At 36.3% G+C, this 12,464-nt stretch overlaps 2 protein-coding genes across 2 annotated transcripts; one reads left to right on the top strand and one right to left on the bottom strand.

Annotated features, from left to right (window-relative positions):
- Positions 1 to 264: 264 nt before the first annotated feature.
- LOC105958505 (uncharacterized) lies at positions 265 to 1,845 on the bottom strand. Its single transcript, XM_012982505.2, has 3 exons — positions 1,621 to 1,845; positions 1,216 to 1,334; positions 265 to 665 (listed from the first exon to the last, which is right to left on the bottom strand). Exons 1-3 carry the CDS (start codon positions 1,703 to 1,705, stop codon positions 552 to 554), a joined length of 318 nt encoding a protein of 105 aa, XP_012837959.1. The 5' UTR covers positions 1,706 to 1,845; the 3' UTR covers positions 265 to 551.
- Positions 1,846 to 3,645: 1,800 nt separating this feature from the next.
- Positions 3,646 to 11,874, top strand: LOC105958490 (DDT domain-containing protein PTM-like). Its single transcript, XM_088817260.1, has 10 exons — positions 3,646 to 4,520; positions 4,734 to 5,684; positions 6,056 to 6,751; positions 6,934 to 8,122; positions 8,517 to 8,808; positions 8,954 to 9,078; positions 9,210 to 9,661; positions 9,757 to 9,785; positions 9,976 to 10,398; positions 10,500 to 11,874. Exons 2-10 carry the CDS (start codon positions 4,843 to 4,845, stop codon positions 11,555 to 11,557), a joined length of 5,106 nt encoding a protein of 1,701 aa, XP_088673386.1. The 5' UTR covers positions 3,646 to 4,520; positions 4,734 to 4,842; the 3' UTR covers positions 11,558 to 11,874.
- The last annotated feature ends 590 nt before the right edge of the window (positions 11,875 to 12,464 follow it).

Here is a 12,464-nt window from a genome sequence, read left to right as displayed (position 1 = left end):
AACACGTCTATGAAAGTATACGTTATAGAGCAAACGGGACTGCAGTAATGATCATTTTTTCATCGATTACAGTTGTCTAATTTGAATTTCAAATTTATTTACATTGAATTTTGAAAATGTAGCTCCATCGTAACGTATATTTCTTCTTCTCAAAATCTAGCTCTATCGTCGATTACAATATTCAATTTTTTATATTAACAACATGGGATAAATTATAAATGTAATCAATCACATGAAATAAACTAAATAAATGGTCTCCATACATGTTTATTTATACATATAAATTAAATTAATACTTGAAGTTTATAGTAACAAAAAATGCATAATCTGTCGCAATAACAAGTCATGTATTTTTCACAAATTAAAACGGTAATTCTCGAAGAAAGAAAAATACGGGGTCGACAGTTCAAGAAATCGTATACCATTTGCCATCCCGACCAATTGGGGAAATATTTTTATTTTTATTTTTCAAATAATTAGTTGAGAACTTACACCAATGGCAGACAAACTACCTTAAAGAAGATAAAAGAATTTCGCAAGCGTAGAAACTTTTATTCCTCCTCATCCAAATGTCCGAAGAGTTCCTGCCAATGGGATTTCGCTTCGTTTGGGGACCGAAAAGACCATATATGAGGAAGTGCTTTCTCACGAGTTTCCAAAATCTCCTGCATTTATTTATAAATTCTAATTGTTATTATATATGAACATTAACAAACTCTACGTGCGTATTTTGGCTGTCTACTTGTGAAATACCGCAGATGCCATAAATCAATGAAAAGAAAATACATTTTAGAAATGTGACATTTGACGGAACTTTAGAAGAAAATGGCGATGGTATTTGGAGAATTTTGTTATGTCACGAGAAATATATCTATCGCCCCGAGACAAATACATCTAAGCATCAGCATCAAGACCCGACTTCCTATCGATTTTGATGACAAGCATATCTCAGACACATGTGACCTTTGAATCACAGCATCTGAAGATAATCAAATCCTCTCGTTAATTAAAATTTAGCGTAAATAATGAACAGCTCACACACCAAGGCTAACGACGAAATAACCCTTCGTGTTTGCAAAATTATATTTGTCCCCTCAAACTAACAGTCGGTTAGATCTTTTAACAGAACCCATAAAATGTCTAAATTATACTTGTCCCCTTGATCGAAATTACGTGAAAACACAAGTGATCGAAGAAATTTTTTTAGCGACGCACCTCAATTTCAGAAGCTCTTTTGGTTTTGAGACTTAAACAATCATAAAGAGCAGCAAATTTTCCGCCGCAATTGTCGAGGGCGCCAAGCCGATAGTACTGCTGCAACTGATGGACTGGAGCTGCAACAAAATCAAAAACCCAATCAATTTCGATGGTAACTAACCTAAGCAAGCAGATATTCAACGCAAGCTAGACATATTATCGAACACTTGGTGTGCGTGATAATTCAATCGAGAAACAGAACACTGCAATAAATCCAGGACGAATTATGCTAAACTCACAATGTACAGCCTCATAGAAAACAAGGGTTTGTTGATAATCTATGAATAGTAATGAAATCAATTAAGCACTACTAATCATGTATTAGACGGAAGGAAACTTGAAAGGGGGGAAACTGCGGCTTACAATAGCAAAACCAAAGGGCGTCGAAGTATTTGGTGCAGGATAATCGCCGCCGTGGCGCGGCGGCGTCTTCCTTTTCTGAGCTCATCGTCCTCCTGTGAACACCAAACAACGATGAATCGTACTTCTTCGGCACCCAAAAGTAATGAACTAACGGGCAAAATTGCTGTCTTATGAATCTAATTACAAAAATATTATAAAAAAAATATTTTTATTTATTTATTTAATATTAAAAATATAAGTGGCCTCAATTTCTGTAATCACGTAGGGCCTCTTGAACCATTGGACCGGTTCGGGGTGGGTTAATCTGGGCTTAGGACTAATGGCCCATTTGGCTAAGTTTATTTTAAATAAGGGTAAATTCCATTTCTCCATTACTCTCTATTGCATCGATTCGCTCTCATGTACTTGAAAAATTGTCTTGATGTCGCTTTCGTTGTTAGTTGTCAGACATTTGACCTTAACACCGCTTGATCTAAGCTCTAAAATTACAAAAACGCCACATCTCTCAGTTCAAATAATTATTAAAAAAAATTAAATAAATAAAATAATAAAAATTAAATACAACAAGAAAATATAGTCCACGACACTAGCCACAATTTATTTTTTATTTTTTTAATAATTATTTAAATTGGGAGGGTGGCATTTATGTAATTTTCAAACTTAGATCAAATGGTGTTAAGGTCAAATGTATGACAACTAACAGCGAAGGCCCATTGAGACAATTTTTCAAGTACAGGGGAAAAATCGATGCAATCGAGAGTAGAAGGAGATAAAGTGATATCGAGCCAAATTACAAGGGGGGAAAGTGGAATTTACCCTTTAAATAACCGATAAGCTCTTGTGTCTGATAAGATGATTTAAGAGCTGATAAGATATTACATCTTATTTTTAGAATTAATTTTTAAAGTGTTTGGATAATGAGTTTATTTTTTATTTTTACTCATTATAAGAGTTTAAATAAAAAGTTGCGGACTTGCGGTATAGATACTTTTTATAAAAAAAAACTTATTTGTTCTTCAACAACTTATTTACAAAAATTAAGATCTTTTTTTAGAAAATTACCAAACACTTTGGAAGAACTTGTAAGCTCTAAAACATCTTATAAGTTCTTTTTAACATCTTATAAGCTAGCCAAACACCCTCTAACATAAACCTAAGACGATCATGAATTTTTCTGCGATTTTTTAAAGAATGAGAATTTATTTATTTTTTAAATAAAAGAATCCACAACCAGTCTTGTAAGTGCATTTGATCATCTCCGCTGTCGTGATAAATCCTGGAAACCACTTGAGAAATGTAAACCATATTAGATGCATGTTATGCATGACAAGCTAGAATTATAAGGTGTTGCCAAGATAGTTCGAACTAGATCACCTATATGCACAGTTTTAGAGTGAGTTTTCGGTCTTTACAAATTTTATCTAACAACCGCTTCGTTAGCATCCTAGAATAAATATTAGGTTGATGGTTAAAAAAATTAAGAAAACCCCATATATAAATATATATATCACGGACACTTACAATACTTTGAATAAAATTACAGACGCAGGAGAATTTTAAACTGATTATTATTAAAATAAAAAATACGAATCAATTTCACCATATGTCGTTGTGTATACGAATTTCATATCTACGACATTAAACGCGTTTCAAAATGTACACGATCACTACATATTTTTCGAGATCTCGTTACCCGACGTTATCACTTTTGTGATATTTTGCGATTCAATATTAGGCGTAGTAATTAATTATTCTGCAAGCATCTAACGAAAGGAAATAGAAATCCAACTTTGGTAGTTAAATAGTTCAAAGTAACCAAGTATATATGTAAATAGTTCAAACCAAGTATATATGATATAATTAAATAAATATATTTCATGCTCTAAAATTTTGAAATAATCTTATTATTGGCGGGGACACAAGAATTACTGCAGAATTATTTCCCGCCACTTTCTCACTAGCACTACTTTCTTCCCCTTTTAGAGTGCTAAATAAATAGATAAAAAGGTCCTAAATTACAAAGCTGAAGCTTATATCATATTAAGGTGTCCGAGTTGACCCGTACTCGCTGGGTCAACTCACCAGGCATCAACCTCTTTTTTTTTGCTCCAAAATTCCCATTGTTTATTTTTAATATATATTTAAGGATGAGCATTAGTTGTTTTGAAATCTATTATTTAAAACTTTATATATATTAATATACTATTTTCTATATAGTATTTTGAAAAAGATTATTGTTAGAACAAATATAAAAAAAAAATATTTAATTTATATAATAATGCAATAATATTCCCTTCAGTAAAATATTAATTTCTTCGATTATCATCTAAATATGTTTGTAGATTTCAGCCATTGAAGTATATATAATTTTATATTTTTAAATTCAGATCATCAATATGTTTTACTAATTAAATTCAAATTGTTTATTTTGTATAGGTTAATTTTTTTTATCATAATTTCTAAAATAATGTTGGAAAACCAAAATTCATAAAATATTGGCCCTAATTTATTAATTTGGGGGATTTTTTGGACTCGGACGAGTTTCGGGTCGACTCAAATAGTAATTTCTCTCCTACTATCCAAAAGATGCAGAGACTGTACGACACAAAAACAGACGAGTGTGGCGAAGCCTTTGGTTAGGGCTATTTTACCATATCCCCCTATCACATCAACTCCACTCTCTCTCTCTCTCTCTCTCTCTCTCTCTATATTTTGGTCTCTCATTTTATCTCGATTCTTCTTCAATGGCGGATTTTCATTAGTAAATCGACAAAAAAGTTATTGTCCATTCGTTTTTACGCATTCATTCGTCGCTAGTCTTGTACCATCACGCAGAGACGCGGACGAACACGAAACCCTAATGTTGATCGCATCAGCATCGGAATCCAATTGATTTATTGGTAAGTTTTTTCGCAATTATACGTGTCTTTAATTTTCCCCCTTTTTTTTTGGTGCCTGTTTGCGATTTTGCATCGGAATTTTAATTGCGGATCTAGAACGGCACTTAAATTTCATTTCGTGATTTTATGTTATTTGCTTGCCTTTCAATTTTGATTTTATTATAGCGTCCAACGAGATTTGAAGGCGCTGAGATTTTTTTTTGAATGCTATAGGGTTGGTTGGAGAGACCACTGTTCTTGCGTATTTGCGGGAAGAAGAAGCTGAGATGCTGGATTAGATTTAGGGCTTACTTTGGGCGATTAGTTCACTGTTGGTGGTAGGATGGAGTCTATGGTGGTTCAGCCTGAGAGGCGCCGGGGGAGAAAACGAAAAAATGCTGATGTACAGAATATGACAGTGGATGGCAATGGCAAAAGGAAGATGGTAGATACAAGATCGTTGAGACTTGTGGGAAGATACGTGATGAAAGAGTTTCAAGACAGCGGGGTGTTCTTGGGAAAAATTATGTCCTATGATTCAGGTTTGTATAGAATAAGCTATGAGGATGGGGATTTTGAGGATTTGGACAGTACCGAAATTAAGGTGTTTTTGGTGGAAGATTGTGATTTAGTTGGTGATTTATCTAAGAGGAAAAAGAAGTTGGACGTTTTATTGTCATGTAAAGATGTTAAGACAGAGATTTTGAAAGTTGAAAAGGTTCCCGAGCTGGCAAATGGGAATCAGGTTGATTCATCATTACTGAGTGAACCGAGCAAGAACAATGAAGCTGGTGGAAATGTAGTACTGGAGGTTCATAATAATGGTAATGCTGATGCGGATGTTGATTCTTCGAGTGATTCGTGTGAAGATGCTCGACAGCGGGATGCTAGTATGGACATCGAAGAGCCCCTAGCTCCACCGCCAGAGTTGCCTCCTTCTTCTGGGCATATTGGTGTTCCGGAGGAGTATGTCTCTCACCTTCTCTCTGTACATAGTTTCCTGCGTTCATTTAGCATTCCGCTGTACCTGTACCCTTTTGGATTAGATGATTTTGTGGGGGCACTCAATTGCTCTGTTGCAAACACATTGTTGGATTCTGTTCATGTTGCTCTATTGCGGGTCTTGAAGCGCCATATCGAGAGGCTCTCATCATGTGGTTCGGAACTTGCAGTAAAATGCATGAGGTACTTCACTAATTTTTTCATGGGTGTATAATTCTTGATTTTGCTTTCCTACTGATCACACGTGAGTTTGGTTTGGGGTCTAGGTCAAAATCATCTTTCATATGTAAGGGCTGAAGTTGTGCACACTTAAAAGTGTTTTCCAGTTTCAAGTCTTGGTGATCTTTTATATACTTTACCATGGTATTATAACCAGAATCTTGAAATTGCAATATAGGCAGTGTTTATATTTGTATGATAAATAAATCTTCAAATTATTGACAATGATTATCGTAAAATTGTTGCGTTAGGCTGTGTGCTTGTCTTTTGGTGCTATAATTCCGTGAATCGACATTTAGTTTTTGCATAGTAAAGTTTCTATTGTCTGCTTGTAGGTACCATGATTGGAGCTTGCTTGACAACATAACTTGGCCAGTCTACTTGGTCCACTATCTAGTGGTGATGGGCTATAAACATGGAGCTGACTGGAAAGAAGTCTGTTCCCATTTCTTGGAGAGAGATTATTACACTTTATCAGCTGGAAAAAAATTAATAGTTTTGCAGATTTTATGTGATGATGTTCTGGATTCTGAAGAGCTAAGAGACGAAATCGATATGCGCGAAGAATCAGAAGTCGGAATAGACATGGATTCAAGTATAATGGTCAAACCTACTGGTGGATCTAGAAGAGTCCATCCTAGATACTCTAAAAACTTTGCATCGAAGAATAGAGAAGCAATAACGAGTAATGCAGAGCATCGTAAGATTAACTATTCTGTTGGCAGTCTTTCTACTCAAATAGGTGAACCAGTTGGGAGTCCCGACGACGACGATGGTAATGGTGATGAATGTCTTATTTGTGGCATGGATGGATTGCTGATTTGCTGTGATGGGTGCCCATCATCATACCACTCACGATGCTTAGGACTGAACAAGATGCATATGCCAGACGGTTCATGGTATTGTCCTGAGTGTAAAATAAATGCAACTGAACCTAAAATTTTGCAAGGAACAACTTTAAGGGGAGGACATAATTTTGGTGTCGATCCATACGGACAAGTGTTTGTCGCCACTTGTGACCATTTACTTGTGTATGTTTCTAATTCTGCATAAACTTTTATCCTTGTTTATTATTTTACATCCATTCTGTTTGCGCTGGGACTGATTGTCATTCTTTCCTCCTTACCATCTCAGTGGCTTTTCTTGACGTTTTTGTTTAGATTTAGACATGTCTCACTCTACTGATTATACTCTCTGGCTAATACTTGTGCAGATTGAAGGTATCAATTAACTCCGAAATTTGTCTCAGATACTACAACAGACAAGACATTCCTACAGTTCTCAAGTCCCTTTATTCAAAAGCAGAGCATGTTGTTGTATATTCAGAAATATGCAAAGGTATAATGGGATATTGGGAATTACGCAGAGACATTTTACCTTGCAGTGAGATGTCTGAAGCTGCTCCAAAGTTAGAAAATGAAAAAAGAGGTGGCGAATGTACCAACCACTTGGATGATTTGTTGGATAAGTCAGTTCCGGAGGGCGAGTTTGAGAACACTGGAAGTTGTGTTACTGGTATTAGTTCAACAGATGTCGCTGCTTCTAGTCTTACCAACCGCTTTCAGGAACCTGTCCTAAATGTGAACTTGTTGGATAAAGTAACCAAATTTGATCAGCTGGGAAACACAGGTTCCACTAGACAACAAACTCCTTCCGTTATGAACACAACATTGGTTGATCTTGCCGCATTTAGTGGTTTGAAAGGCCAGCCTGCTGATATTAATGAGTTAAGCCAACAAAGTACTTCAAGTGTGATAGCAACTGTTCCCTACACAAAAAGAAACTGCAACATTAGTTACAGTGATCCAAATAATGGTGCTCCTCGAGAAGCCAAAACGCCTCTTCCATGCCTGGTATACGTGGGCTCTTCCTTCAAGACAACTGGCTATATAAATAATTATTTGAATGGAGATTTTGCTGCTTCTGCAGCTGCTAATTTGGCTATTCTTTCATCTGAAGAAAATCAAGTTCCCGGGTCTCGTTCTTCAGCTAATCGCCGAAAATTTATGTCTGACAACATTGCACTTCAGGTAAAAGCATTCTCTTCAGCAGCTATGAGATTTCTCTGGCCAGCTTCCGAGAAGAAGCTTGTTGAGATTCCAAGAGAAAGATGTAGCTGGTGTTTTTCTTGTAAGGCTGCTGTCTCAAGCAAGAGAGGATGCTTGTTAAATGCCGCTGCTTTAAATGCCACCAAAGGGGCTGTGAAGGTTCTTTCTAGTGTTCGTTCTTTGAAGACTGGGGATGGGAGACTTCCTGGCATTGCAACATACGTTATGTTTATCGAGGAGAGCTTAAGTTCTCTACTTGTTGGACCCTTCCTTAATGACACTTTCAGAAAAAGATGGCGTAAACAAGTTGAACAGGCTACTACTTGCACTGCAATAAAGATCCTTTTGCTTGAAGTAAGCATTCTTTTTTTTTTTCCTCTGTAGTTGATCGTGCTTTCAGCTCTTTTCCAATTTTCCATGACCAAGTTGTTGATCATCCTGAATAAATTTATTTACGCAGTTGCTTTAGTTACATAAGTTCTATTTTTGTTAAAGATGTATCACTGTCTCGTGTCCCTGAGGTAATCTTGCTTGTGCTTGCTTGCATGTCTATATTTCCATGATTTGCCTTTTGAAATCATAATTACTTCATCTAATTTGAAAAGATTTAGCATATTTAAAGATACTTGTATGCGGGTTTTGAGATTGTTTTCTGATAAGACAACTATGTTGCTCTGAATTAGTCAGATTCTTTATGCTTGTTTTATACTAGATGCTTCCAAATGCATAACCGTGCTTGCGTTTACAGCTTGAGGAGAATGTACGGACCATTGCTCTCTCGGGAGATTGGATGAAGCTTGTTGATGGTTGCTCAACTCAATCTTCTACCTGTCAGATTGCTGCAAATGCTGCTGGATCAACTCAGAAGCGTAAACCAGGGAGGCGTGGCCGGAAACCTTCTGCTGTGGTGGAAGTTGCAACTGATGATTGCCAGGATGTGTTGACTGATTTCACCTGGTGGAGAGGAGGTACCACGTCAAAGCTTATGTTCCAAAGAGGGATACTTCCATGTTCAATGGTTAGAAAAGCAGCTCGTCAAGGTAATTTACAAAATGGTTTTTTCTTATTTCTGCACAGAAGCCCAATGCTAATTATGTTCTCTATTTGATGAAGGTTGTTTTCTACTTTTTGTGTATGATTTTGTGAAGTGCGAAAGTCATTACTGACCAGCTATACACATAGCAGGTGGCTTGAAAAAGATACCCGGAATACATTATGTTGCAGGGAATGAGACTCCTAAATGTAGCAGGCAGCTTCTCTGGCGCGCAGCAGTTGAAATGAGTAGGAATATAGCACAGCTTGCTCTTCAGGTGTGTGTTTTTTACGCGTTTGTGTATTTTACCTTGGTTCTTTTTGGTGAACATTCAATGCAGGTAGCAATCATGGTCTACGATAATACTTTATTGTATTTCACTAATACAACAATGGGCACTTGCATCAGGTTCGATACTTTGACCTTCATGTGAGGTGGAGTGATCTAGTTCGCCAAGAACAGAACCCTGCTGATGGAAAAGGTCCTGAAACAGAAGCTTCTGCTTTTAGAAATGCTTTGATTTGTGAGAAGAAGATCGTGGGACATGAAATGAGATATTGCGTTGCTTTTGGTAGCCAGAAGCACCTACCCTCTCGTCTCATGAAAAATATAGCAGAAGTAGAGCAATTACTTGATGATGGGAAGGAAAGATACTGGTTTTCTGAGACACGCATCCCATTATATCTGATTAAAGAATATGAAGAAAAACTGGAGAAAGACAAGCCTGTCGATGTGTTGTCAAAACTGCAGAGGAGGCAACAGAAGATTTATCGTAAAAATATATTCTCCTATCTCTCGCGGAAGCAAGATGACACGGTCACGAGTTATTGTTGTTCTTGTCATCAAGATGTTTTGCATAGGTATTTTAGTGGACATATTTCTCTAGTTCTTATCGTCCAGCTCATTCACCTTTTTCCATGTCTTTTAATATTTATGTTGGATATTTGATGTACAGGAATGCAGTCAAGTGCAGCGCATGCCAAGGTACTGCAATGATATATATATATATATATATATATATATATATATATATATATATATATATATATATATATATATATATATATATATATATATATATATCAATTGAACACTCATGTGTGTCTATGACAGTTCTAGAAATTAATTCATGACACCTAGAACGGAAAACTTATCAAAAATGTTATGTTTGCAGGCTTTTGTCATGAGCAATGCGCCACCAGTTCAACAGTTCAGATAAATGAGGAAGTTGAGTTTTTGATCACCTGCAAGCGTTGTTGCGAGACTAGGGCCATTACTCAAGTTCAACGTAGCTGTGGCTCACCTACAAGTCCTCTGCTCCTTCAAGGTCGAGACCTTCCAAACACAGGGATATCAGCATCTGCTGGCGCTCTGGAATATTCCTCTGAGATGAAATCGACGAAGGAAACCAAAAAGAATAAACACTGGGGTCTTATAATGGGGAGGAGGAACGGTGAGGACGTTGGCATTGATTTTAGGTTGAAAAACATTATTCCGAGGGGTAATCCGGATATGAACCTGACAGGACCTGTTTGCCGTCTTTGTAGTAAGCCATACAAGTCTGACCTCATGTACGTTCGCTGTGAGACATGTTCGAGTAAGCTCTTCCATAACAATAAACCTCAAATCGCTCTCTTCCTCCATAGTCGGCAAAAGTGATTGATTAATTTTTTTTGTGTGTGTGCGCGCTTATTACAGGTTGGTATCACGCGGAAGCCTTAGAATTTGACGAGTCGAAAATTTTATGTGTGGTGGGATACAAATGCTGCAAGTGCCGCAGAATAAAAAATCCCAAGTGTCCTTACTCGGATAAGAAGGATAAAAAGAATAAGAAGATATCGAAGGGCAAAATAGAGAGCAATGCTCCAAACCTGGATTTTAATGAAATGAACTCCAATTCTCGTTTGATATCTGAACATCTCATGGAAGTGAAGAAGCCAGCTGCATCACCCACAAAGGTAGAATTTATTCATGTAAAAGAAGAAGATCCTCTGTGTACTTCTCTTTCTGAAGTTAAGCAATTCACCGACGCGACATTGAAAGTAGAATATGAATTGAATAGTTCAAATGTATCTTGTTCCGGTCCTCGAAAGCTGCCGGTGAGAAGACATATCAAGCAAGAAATGGATTCTTCCTTTCAGGTCGGTATCTCTGCTCCTTGTGAAACAAACGTCTCGCACCCAACAGAGAAATTGGTTATAAGGAGACACATAAAGCGGGAAAACAACTCAGATTTTCACTCGCCGATCAATTCCACCTTTGAAGTCGAAGTACCCAACCCTTCAGAGGCAAATGCCGTGCAAGAGGATCCATTATTACCTAATCAGGCCCAATGGGATGTCTCTAAAGGGAACTTTGACGACGTTATAACACTCGACTATGACGATTGTCTTGGTTATGACAATATGGAGTTTGAACCTCAGACATATTTCTCTTTCAACGAGTTGCTTTCTGATGACGGTGAACCTGCAAATGGCAATGGACCACTGTTCGACGCTATGGAAAATTGGGAGGATTTATCCGTGCTTCCGGATAATGGAAATCTCGAAATATCTTACGATCAAGAAGAACCCATTATATCTGTAGAAACACCGATTGAGATTTCGCCTTGTAATATCTGTTCTCATACCGAACCATGTCCAGATCTTTCTTGCCAGATGTGTGGTGTGTGGATACATAGCCATTGTTCGCCCTGGCTTGAATCCTCGTCTTGGGAGAATGGCTGGAGGTGTGGCAATTGTCGTGAGTGGAGATAGTCGATTTTTTGTTTTTGAAGCTGCAGATTAATTGTGTGTCGAGGAAGGTTTATCCACAGGTGAGATAAGAAATTGAGGTTGTAATGAAACTTTTTTATTTCAGTTGTGGACGCTCGATTATTTTCGTTTTGGCAGTTGGGAGCATGATCGGCTGTTACTGCTAGGCGTTGGATGAAATTTCTGCTAGACCATGATTTTTTATGTGATCTTGATGGATGAAGCTGCTTTTACCTCTTTAGAAAAATAGCCAATTTAGAAATTTATAAATTGCAATGTTTGAGATGATAGCCAGTTATTTATAAAAGTTCTGGTTTTGAGATGATAGTCTAATATAATTTATTTTAGGTTAAATAGCACTTAACCCCACATGGTGTTCCTATTTTGCACTTCACCCCTACTCTTGTATTTCGCACACTTTTTTTTTTTTTTTTTTTTTTTTTTTTTTTTTTTTTTTTTTTTTTTTTTCGGCTAACATATTCAAATATTTTTTTAAATAATTTTAAACACTAAAAAATATTTAGTATAGAAGATCTTTATCAATAAGTAGTTAAGAAATAGTTCATTTAAAAGTTGTTTTATTAATTTTTTAAAAATCAAGCAAAATCACAAAAAAATCTATACTATAGAACACAATTTTTGCTAAAATCTCTGAAATTGTCAAATATTTTTTAACACTAAAATATATAGTATAAAATATGTTATCCATAATTAATCAAGAAATAGTTCATTTGAAAACTATTTCACTACTTTTTGAATAGTCAAGCAAAATAAAAAAAAAATGTATACTATAGCACACGTTTTTTTGCTAAAAATCCCAAAAATTGTCAAATCTTTTTAAATATTTTTCAACACTCACATTTATAGTCTAAAAGATGTTTATTCACAAGTAGTAAATAAATTGTTCATC

This window comes from Erythranthe guttata, chromosome 4, assembly GCF_056151865.1.
Source record: "Erythranthe guttata isolate IM_541 chromosome 4, IM_541, whole genome shotgun sequence".
Lineage (NCBI taxonomy): Eukaryota > Viridiplantae > Streptophyta > Magnoliopsida > Lamiales > Phrymaceae > Erythranthe > Erythranthe guttata.
Note: the sequence above shows the minus strand (reverse complement) of the source record. Positions and strands in the feature narration are given on the sequence as shown.

Bases quoted from the DNA above. Each gene is read 5' to 3' on its own strand.
- LOC105958505 (XM_012982505.2), bottom strand. From the start codon at position 1,705: ATGAGCTCAGAAAAGGAAGACGCCGCCGCGCCACGGCGGCGATTATCC. The intron at 1,335-1,620 runs GTAAGCCGCAGT...ATTTTGTTGCAG, and splicing joins CGCCCTTTGGTTTTGCTATT to CTCCAGTCCATCAGTTGCAG. The intron at 666-1,215 runs GTGCGTCGCTAA...AAATAAATGCAG, and splicing joins AAAGAGCTTCTGAAATTGAG to GAGATTTTGGAAACTCGTGA.
- LOC105958490 (XM_088817260.1), top strand. From the start codon at position 4,843: ATGGAGTCTATGGTGGTTCAGCCTGAGAGGCGCCGGGGGAGAAAACGA. The intron at 5,685-6,055 runs GTACTTCACTAA...GTCTGCTTGTAG, and splicing joins CTTGCAGTAAAATGCATGAG to GTACCATGATTGGAGCTTGC. The intron at 10,399-10,499 runs GTAAGCTCTTCC...CGCTTATTACAG, and splicing joins TCGCTGTGAGACATGTTCGA to GTTGGTATCACGCGGAAGCC.